Source organism: Uranotaenia lowii, chromosome 2 (genome assembly GCF_029784155.1).
Source record: "Uranotaenia lowii strain MFRU-FL chromosome 2, ASM2978415v1, whole genome shotgun sequence".
Taxonomy (NCBI): domain Eukaryota; kingdom Metazoa; phylum Arthropoda; class Insecta; order Diptera; family Culicidae; genus Uranotaenia; species Uranotaenia lowii.
The window spans coordinates 431,229,057-431,250,763 of NC_073692.1; the positions used below are offsets into that span (position 1 = coordinate 431,229,057).

The 21,707-nt window shown below is 33.4% G+C and overlaps 1 protein-coding gene across 1 annotated transcript; it reads left to right on the forward strand.

Annotated features, from left to right (window-relative positions):
• Positions 1–38: 38 nt before the first annotated feature.
• LOC129748133 (UNC93-like protein) lies at positions 39–20,624 on the forward strand. The gene is made up of 6 exons (XM_055742632.1): positions 39–594; positions 753–1,045; positions 18,696–19,096; positions 19,221–19,485; positions 20,086–20,248; positions 20,364–20,624. Exons 1-6 carry the CDS (start codon positions 320–322, stop codon positions 20,455–20,457), a joined length of 1,491 nt encoding a protein of 496 aa, XP_055598607.1. The 5' UTR covers positions 39–319; the 3' UTR covers positions 20,458–20,624.
• The last annotated feature ends 1,083 nt before the right edge of the window (positions 20,625–21,707 follow it).

Genomic DNA, 21,707 nt, shown 5'->3' on the forward strand with positions numbered 1-21,707 from the left:
TTACGATCATTCATGGGTTGTTTATCTCTCGAAAAGGTCTGTCTCTCCAGTCCGTTCTAAAAAGCATCTCGTCTAGTCTAGTGGAGATTCAGACAGGTTTCAGAATAATTCGGCACAGAAACCAGTTCTCCAAAGCGTCTCTCACTCGATGTGTCAGCTGAAGCCAACCGAAGGTGTACCCTAGTATTTCATTCATTTTTGCCACTTACTTGCTTATTTAGTTGGTGACTTAAACTCGACTGATTAGGAAGTGTTTTGTGTGAGGGTTGTTGAAGTTTAGATCAAATTGAGTGAGGTGTTTTGAATGAAACTGTGAGTGATGGCCCACGGAACGGTCGAAGCCGAGAGCAATGGATCAGCCGCAACGGCCGAGGCTGGCCAACAGCAGGAATTTGGACCACGGGAAGGCTATCGGATTATCAAAAATATTGCCATTCTGGGATTTGCCTTCATGATTCACTTCACCGCCTTCCATGGGACTTCGAATCTGCAGAGTTCGGTCCATCGCGATGGATCACTGGGTGCGCTAACCTTGGCCTCGATCTATGGCTCGCTAATCCTGTCCAACATTTTCCTACCGGTGATGGTGATCAGGTGCGTTTTTTGCTTCTGGGAATTGTGGGATCAGTGAAGGATTAATTAAATCAAGTCTTAAGCGACATAAATGAAAGTGCAATCAAGGTGTTGCCTCACTAAAGTAATTGTACAACCGTATTTCCATTCCGTCTGTTGGATCGATTCGATGCATTTAGGTGGCTCGGCTGCAAGTGGACGATCGTGGTGTCCTTCATAGCCTATATGCCGTACATAGCGGCCCAGTTCTATCCGCGGTTCTACACCCTGATCCCGGCCGGATTGGCCGTTGGGTTTGGCGGGGGGCCACTGTGGTGCGCCAAGTGTACCTATCTTTCGGTGATTGCGGAGGCGTTCAGCGTCATCAAGAAACGAAAAGTGAAAGCGGATTATCTGATCGTCAAGTTCTTTGCCCTGTTCTTCGTGTTTTACCAGCTGGCTCAGGTGCTCGGGAATTTGATTTCCTTCTCGGGTGAGCTTTTTTTCGTTGTTTGTTTTCGTTTGTAACCAGATGCTATCGACGACTGGATTGGGTAATTAACATAAAAAATACATTAAAGGTTGAGAGGATGAGATAACCAGGAAAACAAGGGAATCATTATTTGGAATGAATTATGTTTTTTTAAGGTTAAACAAAAGGTCGTTTGGATTGTTTGGATTTCCAATATGTGATCAACTGTTTAAGATATTGATAACAAATGAAGATAACCATACAAAGTTTTGCTAATAAATATATTCTATGGTACAACAATATTATTTCAAAAATCTTATTGTTTTATCATTCTTTTTTTCATTTTTAGTAATCATGCTTTTATATGTTATTCTCTGTTTGACTGACTGATGCAACTTGTAGAGCAGGAATCGAAGTGTTATATCACACTGTTCTTCAAACTGTTCTTAAACAGTTTATTTTTGGAGATAGTCATCTGCAGATTCGACAAACCATAGATATATTCATATTCTATCATCATTATTTTCAAATATGTAATCGATTTGTGCTATGAAATGAAGCTTTTGATCGAGTTGTTTTCAAATATACATATTTGATCTTCCGATGATACAGCCATCAATCAACAATTCTTGCAACTATTTTGCGATTACCGAAAACACTCTGGTTGATTTTATTTAGAGATTTATACAATGTTTTATGAATTTCATGAACTTTGTAGTCTTTTGAACTCGAAATTTGGTTTTTTCATAACAAATGCTAAGACATCATAAGCAATTTTCATGATATGAAGCTCATTATACATAACAACGAAACGAGTTGATTTCTTTGGAGGACACCTTATTTATTTTCTTTGTATCATGATAGAGATGAGCAATATTTCGTTATATGCATTCAATAACTGTGTAACTATCGTTCTAAATAATAACACTAGTTTACAAAATTTTAAAAAAATCGTGAACTTGATTAACTGGCCAACATTTTTATTGTAAAATCGGGCGCTGAATCCGAAAATGAAATTCTAAAAAATCTCAGTAGAACCGTTTTTGAGTTATGCTTCAAATATGAAATTTCGAAAAAATAAAAAAGTTCTTGTACTTAGATTAAAATATCTCGGACAAAATAACAGTAATTTGAAATCCCTCTTTTGCATATTGAAGGTTAATAAGTTTTCTATCGATCATCTCAACACTGTTTTTGCGTTTGACCAACAGTATTGCTGATATTAGTGACTTTATGAGAAAAAAAATTATAAAAAAACGCATTTTTTTAGAGAAAATTTTGTTTCAACGAAAGTTTTAGACTCGATGGTAGCATTTAAAAAATCTGATTTTTTTTGCGCTTGAATGTTAATTTATAACAAAGATTTCAAGTGGTCATTTATCAAAATCGGTTGAAAATTGAAGAAGTTATGGCTACTTTACCATAACTGAAATTTTTGGAGTTTTTAATAATTTAACGAACCGCAGTACACTTAACATAGTATAGGAAGAATGAAACAAGATAAATCTCACTCGCTCCAAGTCTTAATTATTTATTAGCTTACCAGAAGGTCACATGTCAAGTTTCAGGAAAATCTGACCATAGGGAGGGGTTGCTTAAGTCTCAAACGTGAATAAAATTTTGAGGTATTTTGGCCAGAAGGAACGAAAAATACTGGTTTTTCATCAATAACTTTTTTCATCACTAGCTAATTGTTTTTTATGGTTGATTTTCTTAAAGCCTAAGTTGAGACAAATATTTCACCCGAATACTGTAACTCGATTGGATTTGAAACAGGAAAGTTATTGCGGTTCAAAGATTGTATTTTGGTCGAAAATTCTCGTATAAAACGCAATGCGTAAAAAGTACTCATTGCGTGTTGGACAAAATTTGCGGCCTTCGAACCGCAATAACTTTCCTGTTTCAAAACCAATCGAGTTACAGTCTTCGGGTGAAATATTTGTCTCAACTTAGGCTTTAAGAAAATCAACCATAAAAAACAATAAGCTAGTGATGAAAAAAGTTATTGATGAAAAACCAGTATTTTTCGTTCCTTCTGGCCAAAATACCTCAAAATTTTATTCACGTTTGAGACTTAAGCAACCCCTCCCTATGGTCAGATCTTCCTGAAACTTGGCATGTGACCTTCTGATAAGCTAATAAATAATTTAGACTTGGAGCGAGTGAGATTTATCATGTTTCATTCTTCCTATACTATGATAAGTGTACTGCGGTTCGTTAAATTATTAAAAACTCCAAAAATTTCAGTTATGGTAAAGTAGCCATAACTTCTTCAATTTTCAACCGATTTTGATAAATGACCACTTGAAATCTTTGTTATAAATTAACATTCAAGCGCAAAAAAAATCAGATTTTTTAAATGCTACCATCGAGTCTAAAACTTTCGTTGAAGCAAAATTTTCTCTAAAAAAATGCGTTTTTTATAATTTTTTTTCTCATAAAGGCACTAATATCAACAAAACTGTTGGTAAAACGCAAAAACAGTGTTGAGATGATCGATAGAAAACTTATTCACCTTCAATATGCAAAAGAGGGATTTCAAATGACTGTTATTCCGTCCGAGATATTTTAATCTAAGTACAAGAACTTTTTTAATTTTTTCGAAATTTCATATTTGGAGCATAACTCAAAAACGGTTCTACTGAGATTTTTTTGAATTTCATTTTCGGATTCAGCACCCGATTTCACATTGGAAATGACCTTCAGTTTACTGAGTTCAAAAATACTGTAAACTAGTGTAATTTTTTGATTTCAAAGTATTTCACTGCAGACTCTTTTAAGAGCTACCTTTTAAATCCCGACTGCGTTCAAACTACAGAATAGACTGAGTCAATTTGGGGTCATTTTCGAATTTTCCAAACCATGGGGAAAAGAACACCCAAAATAATGTGCACGTAGTGGCTACGTGAAAAACTACATAATTTTTAACCAATTGATTTTCACGTAGATGCGTAGATAAGAATATGTGCTTCATGGAACGCACCTACATTTTATGAGAATTTTTAGAGAGTTCAACGCGGTTTGATTATTAAAGCCACGGGGAATGTTTGGTATCGGAATAAAAAGGGGAGAGTTTTTACATCTTATTTTTGATATTTTTCATTATGATTAAAAAACTTTTTTTTGTGAATAAACTTCATTTTCCCAATCTTTGCGTGATATATCACAAACACTACACTTATTAAGTATTAAAACACTTTATTTTTGGACATCCTGCAACACAGCTTTCTTTTAGGAATACAATAGAAATTTAAAAGTATACATTAATAAAAAAAGTATTTTTTGAATCAAAATAGTTTACCTTGCCCATGGTTTCGTGAGTGATTCTTTGATCATCTCATTCGGATAGTCCCACCAAAGAACGAGAGACCGTCTTCGAAACGGCACTTGCATCCAAAGCCATTACTATAAAAAAAGTAAATAAAAAAACAAAAATTAGCATGTTACAACCAAGCATCATTATCACTTACCAAAACAGCAAATCCAAAACAGATGAATATCCGTTTAAATCGTCCTTGATAACATGTTAAGCTGCTGGCAACAGACACAACGGCTTCAAAAAATTTTACAACAGCGAACAATGACGAACCTCAATTTCATTTTCTAATATGAATTTACCACCAAACGCTGGAGAAAAATGCACAAAAGGGATTTACAATCACCCACTTAGACTTTATGTGAAATTCATGAGTCAGTTATGTGGAAGTAAAGTAGTAACAACAGGGCGCCCTTGATACACTGTGGTTACAGCAAGATTCACGTTGAATCAATATTATGCATTGAAATCTTAGTTTACGTGGAAGATCCCGTAGAAAAAATTTCTTAATTATTTTACGTGTATTCATGCAATAGCTTGCTAGGCACCCAGCAGTGATGTCAATTTTTAACAACTAATAATTTTATTGTTCTATAAAATACAAATTTACGGTCTTCGACAAAGTTGTTCAGCGGAAAAATTCTTTTAATATTCAATTTTTTCATCCAAACCATCGGGCTTGTGATATAGCTCAGTTGGCAAGTCAGTTGCTTCCTGAGCAGATGTCCGTGAGTTCGAGCCCAAGAGTAAACATCGAACACAGTTGTACCGGATAAGTTTTTCAATAGCTGTCCGCCAAACTGCAACGTTAATATAAAGTCGCGAATGCCATAAAGATGGTAAAACGACTATAATCGAAACAAAAAAAAAATCCAAACCATAAAGTTCGAATTTACTCATGTAAAAGTTACTTAAAAATTCTGCAAAAAATCATGATTTTTTAACCAAAACGAAGCATTTTAGACCCCAGGGTTTGAGAAAATCAAAATTGACCCCAAATCGACTCAGTCTACTACAGACTCTCGTATGCAGTACAGTTTTTCTCGTATCTCTTAAATGTAACGCTTACCCCTTATAACATCAGAGCATTTTCCTTGATGAGTAAAACCGTTCACTTTATTATTTCAAACTTTACGTGGAATGTTTTTAGTCGGAGTCGGAGTAACAATTACTCCGACCCAAATAAGTCCCTCAAGACTTCAGGGCAACAGAAAGCCGATGATTTCTGGCTTCCTTAACCGGTAAGGATTCTGTAAAAGCTTTAAATAAAAAAAGACATTGTAGCTTCCATCCATGCTCCAGAAGGGCAAAAAGTGGAACTATTTTTCTAGTGGCTTTTTCTGTTCTGTTCTCCATATCGTGAAAATATTAAAAAAAATTTCAAAACTCTTTTAGGGAGATAAACAAGCAACAATTTTTAAAATTAAGTTTAACTTTCAAATAAATACAATATTGTACAAATCTGCTAAAACACTTAGAAATTACGTTTTGCTCAAGATTTCAACTTTCAACTACCTTTCCTGGGCAAGTTAACGACATTATATTTCTAATTTTTCTCAAACTTATGAACATTTGTTATAAAACATCTTGTACACATGACAGTTAACTAACGATAATTAAGTATAAAAACTTATTTCAAGTATGGTTTAAACTAAATAATGATAATTTCTAACTCTGCACTGAATAGAGAAGAAATTTATATTTATTCAGCGACATTGTAGACATACTTGGTGACTTCTACAATCGTGTTGAGCAGAGTTAGTATTTTATCGAGACAGGTTTTGACTTACAGTTGATATTTTCACGTAATAAAAAACTGTTTAACAAGTAAACATTCTGCAGTCACCCCACGGTGTCTTTTTTTGGAGAAAAATCGGCATCTCTGAAAATGTTCCCCATGATTGCCTCTAAACAATGAACTTTTCTGGAATAAGACGATCAGAGGTTCTAGAACAATTTTTTTCAAAGATTTACGATAAAAAAAATACGAGCAATATTTTCCAATTTTCGCTAGTAATTTTTTCTGCATAAATTCCTGTGTTTTTGAATTTCTTCCAAAAATAAATAATATCTTAAAATTTATAATGAAAATGGTTTTTATACAAACATTTTAACAAAAATGTTCAATTCTAAAGAATATTTGAAAATAAACCATAAAAATTATCTAGAATTAGAATTAAAGTTATTTGGCATCACTGCACAGTGATTTAAAACTCGAAAAATGTGATCACGGGCTTTTTGAAGGCTTAAATGTCAAAGTATCTTTATGGTTACTCTGCAATGTTCCATAAAATGCGCATATTTGATTGTAACTTTTTTCCAACACAAAATCAACCATTTTTGCACTTATACCCCTTTGGCTTTGAGGGTCTAATAAGGACTGTATTCGAAAAAAAAAATGCAACACTTTCATTTGTGAATAACTTTTGAGCGGATGGATGAGAATTGATGGAAATTTAAGTGATACTACTTAATATTGTAATGTTTGCATGTGCAAAATTTTTAGGAAATCTGTCACCTTCAAAATGATTCAATTTTTTCTATTCTATCGAAGCTAAACCAAGTTAAGCAGATTGTCAGCCTTCTGCTAGAAAACAACATTATTAACATTCTATCACTCCCTCACAGTTTTCGCTTAATGGCAGGGATATCCAACCAAAACAGAGTATTAATCAAAAAAAAAAATCCTTTTAAAATACTATGGAAAGAAAACGGTCGCTTTTGTAGGTATTTTCTTGGTTTATTTGACCGTTAATTTTGCCAATCGTTATGTACCGAAAACTGGGGGAACTTTGACCACCGGGGTAACTTTAATCAACATGAAGTTTTTGCAGATAATCATCATTAACTAAGTCTGAAGTTAAAATATGTAAAAACTGTTTTCTACGTTTGAAACCCTATAACTTGAGTTTCAAATAAGGATATTTTGGTTTGTAGTTGGAGATATTTTTTAAATACTTATAATGTAGTTTAAAAGTTTTAAAACATTTGTTTTTTCGAAGACTCACAAACAAACACCTCTTCTGATAAAATGATAGCATTTAGAAGCAAATGGGTTATTTTATATGAAAGTTTAACTTTTTTCCTTTGTATAGGTATTTTTTTAGCGTTATTTTTATGGACATTCTATGATAATTTTTAGATTTCAAAATAACGTACATTTTCTATGAGAAACCCTGTATAGAACAAATGGCTAAAAACCCTAAACAAACGGTTAAGTTTGAATTTAAAATATATATACATATATATATATATATATATATATATATATATATATATATATATATATATATATATATATATATATATATATATATATATATATATATATATATATATATATATATATATATATATATATATATATATATATATACATATATATATATATATATATATATATATATATAAATATATATATATATATATATATATATATATATATATATATATATATATATATATATATATATATATATATATATATATATATATATATATATATATATATATATATATATATATATATGTATATATATATATATATATATATATATATATATATATATATATATATATATATATATATATATATATATATATATATATATATATATATATATATATATATATATATATATAATATATATATATATATATATACATATATATATATATATATATATATATATATATATATATATATATATATATATATATATATATATATATATATATATATATATATATATGTATATATATATATATATATATATATATATATATATATATACGTTATAACATTTCCCACCGGCTACCTGTGACGTACAACATTTCCCACCGGGTACCTGTGAAACAGAATGGAATGGCGCCACGCGCCAGACAGGTGAACGATGGCATGGTATCAGGTGACACACGCGCAACCGCGCAGGGGACAACCTGGACGACGTGGACGACTCGAACGGTGACCGACGCGATGATGGTTATTGCTGACTCGTTAATTATAGCTTAATAAAACAATCAGGGAATCAACTTTGCTCTTCAGTCTTAGTTTAGGATCAAGTGAATAAAGTTAAAAAGTGAAAAGTGTAACAAAAGTAATAATAAAGTTTTTTTTATTATGCTCGGCACGACAAGAGCATAACTGGCGCAGTCTGGACTAAGTTGGAAAGTAGTGACTAGTGAAGTGAAGAAAAGTGGAAAAAAAAATCCTAAATCATCATCAACCAGCCACGAAGAGCAGCTCATCCGAATTCAGGGAGAATTACTAGAGGCCCGGGAAACCGTTGACAGGAGGACACTGTTCAATTTGCGACCCCTAGGGAGGAGAAGCAGCCAACTGGTAACCTACATCCATCACTTAACGAGGCTAAGACTCCGGGAGATGAAGGTCACGATTATCCCGTTAATGTAAGTAAATTTTTCTTTACAAATTACAAGAAGTGACTTAAAACGATCTTAAGATCGAGTGAAAAAAAAATATTGTGGTTTATCAATTTTCATTTCTCGCCATAGAATTTTTCTTTCATGAAAAGAATAGAAAGATTCGATCAAAATAGAGAAATGGCGGAAGAAATGTCAAGGGAAGAGCTAATTGCTCATTTGAAAAACTTGACAGATAACCAGAATAGTTTGATACAAACAATTAATGAAATGAAAACAAGGGCAGATGACCCATTCATTCATTTTCGGACACCGGATCCGATAAAAAACTTGCCGAATTTCAAAGGCAACAAAAAAGAAGCACAAGCTTGGGTGGAAGACGTGGAGAATACTCTCGAGTTATTTTCGGGGTATTTACATAGCCCACTTTACCCGCAACTTATAAGGGCTGTAAAAGCCAAAATTATCGACGAAGCTAAGGAAATACTTATTGCTTCTGGAAACCCCAACACATGGGAGGAAATTAAGGAGGCAATCCTCAATTCTTACGGAGATCGTAGAGATCTCACTTCACACATTCAATCCTTATTCTACATACAACAAGGAAAAAGAACTATCACTGAGTTTTATAACAAAATAAAGTCAATTGACACCTCAGTAAAGGCAACAGCATCCACAATGGATGAGTATAAAAATGCTTCAAAAGCGATCAATTCGTTGATCAGTTTAATAACCGTCACAAGATTCGTGGATGGATTAAATGAAAATGTATCGATGCATGTAAGGAGTTGTAATCCAAAAACTTTGGAAGATGCATACAATACAACACTGCAATTTTCAAATGCAGCGTACCGAACGAAATTAAACGAAAACAAATTATCTATTCATCAAAAACCACAACCGGGGAATAGCAAGCAATTTATTTACCAAAAACCACAACCGGAGAATAGCAAACAAATCCTCAAGCCGCCTTCAGGAAATTTTAGGCAAGGTCCAGGGAAATTTAAAAACATTAAAAACCCGACAATGGACGATGACGTATCGATGAGAACAGCAAAATCAAGAATAGATATCAACATACATGAAAATAAAATTAACTCAGAAATCAAAAACGAAGATAATATAACTTCAGAACTGGACGACTCCGTAATCGAATCAGACGATGATGATTATTTCGCCGAGGGTGAAATAAATTTTCAGGTGGAAGAGACCGAAAACCAAACAGACACTGACAGCGACCAAATGACTATTCACTCAGCGGATACCAGCGACGATTACTACATCTGGGCTACGGAAAAACCTATAAACGTTTTCAGAACCCAGCTTATTCTAAGAATAGGTGAAATCCCAATGATAGTTCACGAAGAAATCTTTCCAAAATACCACAGATTCACGATAGTTCAAACACAATTCAGTGAAATCGATATAGTGAATATTTTTAAGACAAAATTAAATCCTAGGGGCATGAACTGCTTGCACTGTCCCATTTCAATAATGCAATTGATCCAGGAAACATATAAAAAACATTTTTCTAGTAATAAAACTTTTAAGATTTTTCATTCACAGGTTCTACTAAGGGACATAAAGACGTCGCAAGAACAAGACGAAATCGTGCGGAAGGTTCACCAACACGCGCACAGGGGCGCAAAAGAAAATAAATTACAAATTCTTTCGGACTATTTTTTCCCAGAAATTGAAAAAAAGATCAAAATTTTTATTGATAGCTGTCTTGTTTGCAAAAAATGCAAATATGACAGAAAGCCACCCAAATTGATTCAAAAATTTAATGAAACCATTAACCTTCTCGCTTCTCGATGACTAATGCTAACCAAAGAATTATACGAGGAAAATTAGCACTTGAAGAATTTGACTACGAGCCTATTTACAAACCTGGAAAACAAAATACTGTAGCCGATGCACTTTCTAGATTAAAGATAGACGAAATCAATTCCAACTCTCAAATTCCTATAGAAGCTCAACTTTCGGAAACAGACATGACAGCACACTCAACTGACACCAGCGATGACCATTACATCTGGATGACGGAAAAACCATTAAATCAATTTCGAAACCAACTAATATTCAAAATCTCTGACTTAGACATGAACACACACTATGAAGTTTTCCCAAAATATCATCGATTTACAATTTCAAGACCCGAGTATAACGAACAAAATTTGGTTCAAATATTTAAAGAAAAGCTGAAACCTAACGGCATTAATTGTATCTACTATCTACTGTCACAATTAATACAAGAAACGTATCGTAAACACTTTTCTCATAACAAAATTTTCAAGATTTATATTTCACAGGTTCTCTTGCAAGACGTGAGGCTACCACAGGAACAAGATAAGATAGTACGGGAGGTCCACGAGTACGCACACAGAGGGATCAAAGAAAATAAACATCAAATACTGTTGGATTATTTTTTTCCGGAAATAGACAAAAAACTTAAAGTTTTTATAGGTAACTGTCCTATCTGCAAGAAATGCAAATATGACAGAAAACCTCCAAAATTGATTCAAAAAACAAGCGACGCACAACGACCTTTCGAAAAAGTCCATATTGATATTTTCTTCATCAAACAGAAGAAAATGTTAACAATAATTGACGCGTTTTCAAAATTTGCAAACGTGGTCGCTCTTGAAACAAGCACAATCGTTGATCTCAAGAGAGCAATCACGGAGCATATCCGAGTTTTTGGCAGACCAGAGATAATTGTATGCGACCAAGAACCCGCGTTCATATCAATAGACTTTATCGGTTTTCTTCAAAATTTAAATATCGAAATTCATCACGCTAGCTCAAGTAATTCAAATGGAATGGTGGAACGATTTCATTCCACACTTATCGAACTTTACAGAACTCTCGACTCTAAATACAAAGAATTAGAATTTGACGATAAAATGAATGTTTTAGTTGACATTTATAATAATACAATACATTCCGCCACAGGGTACAAACCAAGACAAGTAATCTTCAATTACCAAAACAAGACCGATACAGAAGAAATTTTGCAAAATTTCGACAAAATACATTCAGCCATTCTGGTAATGATGCAGAAAAGAAGACAACAGGTTGAAAAAGATAACAAAACTAGATCATTACCAAAAGATTTACAACCCGACCAGAATGTTTATGTGAAAGTGAAACAGAGAATTACAAAAGACAAAGAACCGTTCAAAACAGCCAAAATAAAAGAAAACAATGAACTTACATTTAAGGACTCATTCGGTATCAAAATTCATAAAAACAGAATTAAGGAATGAATTCTTTTGACTCATTACAGACTTATCCACCTGACGAAAGCGACGACCTATCACGGCGTCTCAACACAAAACGGACTGTTAATGATAAACATGGACAATGTTCGGATAAGATTAGGTTATGACAGAATAATACACAAAATAAACCTCGACGAAATCAGACAAAACATAGACTATATAGAAAAATTAGCAAACAAACTTAACATATCAAACCATTTAGAACAAACCCTACACTTCAAAATAAAGAAAGCACACGAGAAACTTACTAGTTTCTATCCAAAAAGAACTAAAAGAGGTCTAGTAAACGCATTAGGGAATGTTATTAAGTTTATAGCAGGTAATCCAGACGATGAAGATCTAGAATTAATAAACCAAAACCTTGAGACTATAGAAACTAGTAATAACAGAATAGTAGATAACCAAATTAAACAGATTAAAATTAATAATCTGCTGCAATCAACCGTGTTTAAAGTATCCAAAACGCTCAAATCAATTAAAGAACAGATAGAACTTCAAGATTTAAACTTCAAGAAGGACTTTGAGATGATTAATTTAATTCTTAACCTTGATATTCTAATAAAAATACTAGAAGACTTAGAAGATCAAATAGCCTTTTCGAAATCAAATCAATTGAACAAAAATATTCTTGGAGTTGAGGAGAGGGAATATATTTATAAAAATTTACTACAACAACAATTCCAAATCAAGTACGAAGAGGAAATTTACAAATTTGTCAAGGCAATAGCTTCATTGCAAAATAATCACATAATAATCGTTAAAATTCCCATAGTAGAACAGAAAGAGTACACGCTGATGCAGCTGGAACCAATCAACATCAACAGAAGCCAAATCACCACAGACATCCGATATGTAGCCATACATCAACAGACGTTCTTCGTACAAAAAGAAAGATGTTCTATCTGCGATAACACATATCCTGTCAACGACGAATGCATCTCCAAAATACTTACAAATCAAAAAGCCAAATGTCTCATGTCCAAGCAACCGGACCAACCAATCATCAAAGAGATAAATGCAGGGACAATATTGATCAACAGTCACAAAAGGGTCAACGTATTAGATTCATGCGGAGATTCCCGAATCATATCAACACCCGTCATAATCGAAACAGGTAACTGCACGGTTACAGTGCAGAATCTCACATTCAAGAATACTTTTGGAACAGCACAGAAACATGAGTATCTTACACCAATATTTGGGAAAGAGATTGAAATTGTCAAACAGAACCTGAATCTGGAAGAATTACGCCAGATGAACATGGACAACCTAGTTAAAATACAGAATCTCAAACTACACATGACAAGCTCCCAAAGCATTGGAGGAATAGCAATCGCCTCCATCATCATGCTACCAATAATTATATTTTGTATTCACAGAATTAAGACCAGATCGACTGAGCATCAACGCACACAAGGAAAGGAGAATTGTTCTCCACGATCTTTCTTTCTCTTAGACTCATCAAATGAGACGAAAAGCAAGGACCAAGGCTCAACATCAAGATTTACAGCGAAGACATTCTTCCCAGTAGCAGGAATCGCATCGCAGCATCAGAAGTCAAACGAGGACGCTTGACACTTGAGGGGGGAGGCGTTATAACATTTCCCACCGGCTACCTGTGACGTACAACATTTCCCACCGGGTACCTGTGAAACAGAATGGAATGGCGCCACGCGCCAGACAGGTGAACGATGGCATGGTATCAGGTGACACACGCGCAACCGCGCAGGGGACAACCTGGACGACGTGGACGACTCGAACGGTGACCGACGCGATGATGGTTATTGCTGACTCGTTAATTATAGCTTAATAAAACAATCAGGGAATCAACTTTGCTCTTCAGTCTTAGTTTAGGATCAAGTGAATAAAGTTAAAAAGTGAAAAGTGTAACAAAAGTAATAATAAAGTTTTTTTTATTATGCTCGGCACGACAAGAGCATAACTTATATATATATATATATATATATATATATATATATATATATATATATATATATATATATATATATATATATATATATATATATATATATATATATATATATATATATATATATATATATATATATATATATATATATATAGGAACAGTGGGAGGATCTAGGGATTTGTATGGAGGTAAAATTTCATTTGTTTTTAAGGTACGAAAATATTGAGAAATGTTTATATTTTCGCCCCTAAATGTATGCAGCAACATTGTCCATCTTTTGAGTATATTTCTTTTTGAAAGAAAACGTTGAAACATTCAGTTGGAACCAAACAAAAAATTACTGTTATAGATGTTTTAAGCCTTCTGTGCTGATTGGCATCAGAACAATAATTTTGGAGATGTTGAGATACTTTAAAATCATAGTGATCAAAATTGCCCCAAAACATGAAATCTGGTTTTGTAACAATCATTTAGTTATAGCCACTAATGTCGTTTGAATATTCTGCTATCAATGATCATTCTTTATACTTCTTATCTCAGTTAGTATTTTAAAATTTTTTAGTGTTACAAAAAAGCAACCCCTTCCAAAATATTCAAAAATGAATTAAAAAAAGTCATCAATATTCCGCTGGTTTACGGTATCACTTATCGATTTGCATTTTCCGCAGATCGCCAGCCAAATTTAGAACTGGATATAATTTGTTTTTATAATTTTTTCCTCTCGTTCTTCTCCGGAAATTTCAATCAAAAATTTCTAACTAGAGATCCGCCAGGTGCCCGCTAGAAAGCTCGTATTGATTTCCATCACATTTTTTTTTTCAAATTTTACTCCGCTAACAGGTATACCGTTTTGCGCACAATTTAACCATCGTATATCGTCTATTTTTTCTGTAAATAGCATATTTAATATTAAAACACCATGTTTGGTATGTTTTTTTTTGTTTATTGGCGAAGCAGACAGAAAAATTGACCTGCTTTACCCCTTCTCCGATTGTAATTTTCGGATGGCGCTTTGTTAAACCTCTTACTTCCCATACCTTAATGGAATTAATCATTCTTAATTTTATTTAGCTCGCTGTTAGTTCTTCTCGGACTTCTATAACGATATACCACATACATTTTTATCTCATAGTTGATTTTCAGCTGTTTTGGGGTCTCTCAATGGGACTTCCCTTGATTTTTCACGATCTTGCCCAAAAATTTCGGTCAATGAATTTATTCATTAGACGCTATCTCAAAAACACTCGACAGATCGCCACAAATTTTTTCACATGTCAACATTATATTACTAGGTAGTATCACTGAAAATTTCATCATTTTTTTTCCATCCATTCAAAAGTTATTCACAAATGAAAGTGTTGCATTTTTTTTACCAAAACAGTTCTTATGTTGTTGATCTGTTTACGCATCATATGTTGCGTATATTTGTCATGCCAAAATGATTTTTTTTTATTCTAAGCGTTCGCAAATTGCATTGGTGGAAAACCTAACGTTCATGAGAAAATTTACTTTTTTTTTAACTTCGAGTGTCACACTCCAGCACGGATAACTTTTAATTGGTGTCGATACTGGGCGATTTAAAATCAATCTGAATTTGCAATATACCGAAAACTCTTTCGGGAAACGAATATTCTCACTTCACACTATCATTAACAACGATTTTGTGAGTATTTATTATTCACTCATGTTCATCTGTATTATAAATAATTTCACGCGTACGGTTCGTTTTTTCGTTACTGCCAGGTCGGCTGTTTATTTATTTGGGTAGCTTCGGAAGTCAGATTGTATTGTTCGATTATACATAAGTTGTGCGAAGATTGATGAGTGTGACAAAGCTACTACAATACTAGAATCAAAAATGAAAATGTTTTCGTGTTCATTCTGGGAATGAAATAGAATGTGGAAAAATGGACTCCGCTCGTTCGCGTGTGTAATGTTGATTTTGCTGCTATGACGAAGCGTTAGCTACGCGCGGATTGCTTTGATGTTTTATTTTTCGAACCGTTTGCGTTTTTGGTTGAAGTGATTGAGTGCGCATAAACAACTTTACCTAAACCCAGCCCAGAACATGTATGGACGTGTTCGAATCCATCGCAGCAAGCGGGAAATTTCCAACGAAGGAAAGCTCGAAACTGGTGAGAGCGTTCCATCTATTTTACTTTACTTTATTGTTCACCTCATAAGTTGAGACAATAATATGACGTAGCCAATTTAGCATCAAAATTTTCAATTGTTGATTTTTTTATTGCAATTGTTAGAAAAAAAAAAAATTAAAATCAAATGTTTGTAAAGCGAGAAATTACATTAGTATTTTGGTTTTTCTACTATCTTAAATGATTTATCATTTCCCTACCCAAGATTCAAGATATAGCTGAAACGCAATAAAAAAAAATTTAAATTGATTGCCGATTGTCATTCAAATTATTTAAAACTTAAGGCTGTAAAGCTTAGGGTCTAGCTAAAATATTACGTTTTAAATTGTGTTAATATAAACAAACAATTTATCACAATCATCAGATAAAAGTTGATGGATTATGAAAATTTTTACATTTCAGATTCTTACAAAATTGTGCAAATTTTAGCGAAATTTTTAGGTAAAATGAATATTATATCTTTTTAAACTATGAAAAGTTTTAAATAATTTGTCCATTTTTTTTTGGTAGAATAAAAGTTTAACTCAATAGTTGTCAATAGTTAAAATTTTCTCCTTGTTTTATTTTAATGCATCTTAAAAAAGAGAAAAGATTTTTGATGTCTTTAAATTAAAAAAAAGGAAATATTGAAACACTTTTTTTTATTTCATCGAAATAATCGAATCTGATTTCAAAAAAACAGCTTTGTTTTTTCTTTGTAAACTTTTTATGTTTAACAACATTGTTTTGTAACCTCCATTTTTATGCATCTTAAAAAAGAGAAAATATTTTTGACGTCTTTAAATAAAAAAAAGTAACTATTGAAACACTTTTTTTTATTTCATCGAATAAATTGAATCTGATTTAAAAAAAAAACAGCGTTGATTTTTCTTTGTAAACTTTTATGTTTAACAATATTGCAAACTACTATTCAAACTTTTTGTTTTTAATTTAAATTTTTTAACCTTAAAGTATTTTTCACATTAAATTTACTGCCCTTCAAGATAACTATTATTTCTTTTTCAGGTATCAGGTAACTTTGATGTTATATATATATGTAGAATATTATTTTGAATTTGAATTATATTTTCATATCGGGGATTGGGAACTAGAGGGAATGCATCTGGGGATAACCCAAAGCAATTATTGCAAGCGGAGTGGAGTGCCAACCATTGTAGGTTTCTGAGGGTTGGATGCCTCCTCTCGACGAACCATCGGCCGTGGAAGCCCGAGAAGTCAATTCAAAGGCCAAGCCACACAGACATAGGCAGGACCTTGCTACCGATGGGGGAATCATACATACATACATACATACATTTATTATTCACTCATGTTCAAGAAAATAGAGCAACTTTCTGTAATTTACTTCAGTCTAACCTCATTTAACATTTGAAAGACAATATGGATTTTATGAAAAAAAAAACTTTTTTTTTTATAAGTTAGCTTGGACTTCTGTAGATAATCGGTTTAAGTATTTTTGCAGTAGTTGCCATTACAATTTCATTTCACAATTGAAAATCTGAGTTAGAAACAGAATTTATTAAGGGGTGGGGGAGGGTCTAACACTTTTTTTTATTTTTTTTATTTTCTTATTGTAAAACATTTCAAGAATGTTGTGTCAAATTTTCAAGACAATTGAAGCAAAACTATAGAAATTATGGGCCTTTATCTCCTCCTATCTAATACTGCAAGAAAGCAAGAGCAGAAACTTCAAACGCGTTTTTCTCGAAAGCACATTTTTAAAGTCCGTGGACATCGTCATTTGAATACTACTTATCCGATTCTTTTCAAATTTGGAACATATTTTCTACATATAAAATACCACACCCCAACGTTTTTCCCTTTTTATTTTTTTTTTTACTTTAGGGAGATTTTACAGATAAAAAATGGCGGATTTTTTCGTGAAAAATCGTAGTTTTTACTTTAAACAGCCACAAAAATTTCATAAAAAAAATTTTAAGTTAAATAAAAACGTTGGGGTCTAGAAAACATCTATTAAAAATATTTTGCTCTGCATTTTTGACTTCAGATGATTCTGTGCTGAGATACAGTGTCCACCGCAAATCCTGTTTCCTAGAAGGCATTCTCGAAAGTGCTCCGTCACCGGCTCATTTTTCAATATTTTTCTACGAAAAAATTACTAAATGTTCTTTTAACAATGCTTTGTATAATGCAAAAAACTTGAATACATTTGTTTGAACGAGAGCTCTAGAAAAAAATCGTGAAAATGGTGTTTTTTTTACCCGTTAGACCCTACCCCCCCTTAAGGGTAATAGCTCGGTTAAACTATTTTTTGTCGATTTGAATCATCGCAACTTATCAATTTAATTATTAATTCTTTGATTTAGACAAGTTCAGTTTTATTGGGTTTTGTTTCGAACTAAGATTTAAAATAAAAAAAAAACAAACATTGTGTTAATTTTAGTTCTCCAATGTGAAGGCATTTTATTCGTGATTAGAAGGGCATCAAAACCTTGAAGGCTTAAAAGGTCTTATATGAAAATTTCTATCATGTGTTGAAAAAAAATTGAAAATTATTGATACAAAATCTGTGGATAGAAATTGTTTCATATTTGCGTTCTGCCATCTTCTATCGATAATTTTCCCACAATATTCCATCTTACAGTGCTCTCCACGGGTGATGATCCTAGCTCATCGAACGTCACCGTAAGGTTGGTAAACGTTTCCGAAACCTGCGGTGCAAATTATGCAGCTCCTGTCGATCGTCTGGCACAGCCGGTAAATGAAACAAACACCAACTTCCATCAACCAGATCCTGCCAGGTTGAACATGTTGACTGGAATATTTCTGGGTTGTATGGCCCTTGCAAGCATCTCGGTGGCAGTAGGAGTAGACTCCCTGCAACGGTACAGCTTCGGCCGAACAGGTTCCGGATCAGGAATTTCCGGCATTCGTATGTTGATCATCACCGCTAAGCATCTGACCAACAAGTACCAGCTACTGTTGCTGCCCATTACCATGTTTATAGGACTCGAACAGGCCTTCATAGCTGTCGACTTTACTGCGGTACGTGAGAAGTTGTTCAAATGTTTCTATATTCCTGGTGATGTATCAAACTGATCGATCGTGACAAAGCTCTTTTTCCTACCGGTAACGATCTTTATGTTCCTATCTGTTTTACATTTCACAGTCATTTGTGGCATGCGGTATCGGGATAAGCAAAATCGGTTATGCAATGATCAGCTTCGGATTGGCGAATGCTGTGGCTGCTGCAGTGACACCCTACATCACCAAGACGATCGGGCGGTTTCCGATGATCTTGGGAACGGCCGTGTTCCATGTGGTGCTCATTGTGTTCATGCTGACCTGGAAACCGACCGATCAGGACTACGCCTATCCGATCATTGCAGCCTGTTGGGGATTGGCCGATGGCGTCTGGCTGATTCAGATAAACGGTAAGCGATCTCGTAATGAGTTTTTTATTGCTTAAATCAATTAAGACAGTTTGATTGACAGTGACGCTTTAAGCTAATTGGATGCATTTGAATTGCTAAAGTCAATAAACTATTCTGTGCTATCATGAAATAGCTGAATTCAGAATTGACGTTATTTACAGAATAATTACTTTGCAGTTAAATTGTGTATTCCTATTTTGTTTAGTTTCAATTCGGGTTTTTCAACACTTAATTTTATTTTAAATGAAATTTAATCTCCTAAATTTCTATGTAATAAAATTCACAGGATGGCTATATCCAGATCAAAATGAACCAGAATCAAATCAAATACAAAAACTTTTAATTCATTCCAAAATAATCTAACGTTAATTATTCAGCAGGAAAAACAGACATTCATGAACACGTTCAATATGTGAAAAAAAGGAAAATTTATAGCATGAAAATGATGTTTATAGCAGCAACACACACCCTACCGGAAAATTTTAGAACTATCCACGCTTTCCATCAGAAGCGTGGCAATACACCGTCCAAAGCATACTTAGGTAAACCGTTTCTAAAGCTCATTCATATCGTTTTTCTTTCCCCTTTTAACACACGCAGCCCTCAGCGGCATTCTGTTCCCGGGCAACGAAGAGGCTGCGTTCAGCAATTTCCGCCTCTGGGAGGCAACCGGTTCGGTGATAATGTACGCAACCAGTCCGTTCCTGTCGACCTTCACCAAGTTGGTTTGCATCGTTTGCATCATGCTGATCGGGACCGTTGGGTGAGTGTCACCGTGCAATGGATTCAACTGAAGTTGAACAACACGGACTAGATTTTAAATCCTACCTGTTTATGATAATAATCTCGATTTGTTGTTTTGCTCTCATTCTACACAGCTACACGAGCATCGAGGTGATGGAGTATCGACTGAAGAAAAGCGCTGCCGGAAAGCGATTTGAAATGATCGAACCTCAGGACAAGGAAATTTAATTGATGACAAAATGGTTGCAAAGTTGTTCAGTATTCAATAAAGAAGTGATGAAGTGATCCTATCCTCTCGTTTGTTGCAAACGTACAGTTTAAGATAGTTTATATAATCAAAATCGTGAAAACATGATTGAGAATTTATTACATGAAATTACAACAAAAAATTTTATAATAAAAAAAACCGGTTGTTTTAAATGAGAAATATAATCAAGGCAATCCAGTACTGAAAAAGACCAATTAGAGAAACATTCTAAAGTAATGCAAGTTTTTTAGTAGATAATAACGGATTTCAAAGGTTATTGTACAAAATGATTTTTATCATCGTCCCTTGCAAAGTAAATATTTTAGAAAGATGTTCTCAAATTTTTTTTATGATTTAAATAATAGTACTTTTAATGATCAACACAACGCTGCCTGAAATTTGAACATCCGATCACTACAGGCAGAAATTGCGCGTTTCTTAGACAATAATTATGGTAACCTGGTTCTGATAAGTAAATTCGATGATTCAAATTAATCATCCAATAGGGAGAAATCCCTAAAAAAATTAAAGTTTTGCGATGCGATGTTTTGAAGGATGCGGTAGCTCCAGGAGGATGTTTTTAGCCTTGCTGAGGAATAAACATGAACCTTTAACAAATCCAATTTATTCGTAAAAATCAAATACCTAGCCGAGAGAACCTTCTAAGTATTCACAAAGTATCACAACTTACATGATAAAATTGACCCAAAAATATTTTGACCATTTTTCTTTTTTCCAAACAAACATCTTGCTTGATCATTTTAAATATCAATGTTTTCTGATCAAAATTTATGCTCTAGTCTAATATAAGTGATATTAGAGAAATAACTATACGAATGTTTAGAGTTGACTTCCATAAAGTAGCCAAATCTACCATGTGTTAGATTTATTCATAGATTAGCAGTTGGGAAATTCTCTACAGCTGAATCAACTTCACAAAATCATTCATTTGTTCGTAGACCTTACCATATTGCATTAAAAAATTCGATTCTTATTAGAAACATCGATTCTAATGCAAAATGGTAGGGTCAATCCAAATTTAAAATTCTTAATCAAGTTTTGATGATTGAGTAGAGTTAGTCAAGATTAACAATCTTTACTCCGAGACAAATCCTTGAAAACTAATCCCAGGTTCAGAACTCAGCTACAGATTTCCAAAATTTTCTTACTTTATGATAGAAATTCATTTCTGAATACCGTAAAATGGGAAAATATTGATCACCGGGGTAGC

Bases quoted from the DNA above. Each gene is read 5' to 3' on its own strand.
- LOC129748133 (XM_055742632.1), top strand. From the start codon at position 320: ATGGCCCACGGAACGGTCGAAGCCGAGAGCAATGGATCAGCCGCAACG. The intron at 1,046-18,695 runs GTGAGCTTTTTT...TCCATCTTACAG, and splicing joins GAATTTGATTTCCTTCTCGG to TGCTCTCCACGGGTGATGAT. The intron at 19,097-19,220 runs GTACGTGAGAAG...TACATTTCACAG, and splicing joins TAGCTGTCGACTTTACTGCG to TCATTTGTGGCATGCGGTAT.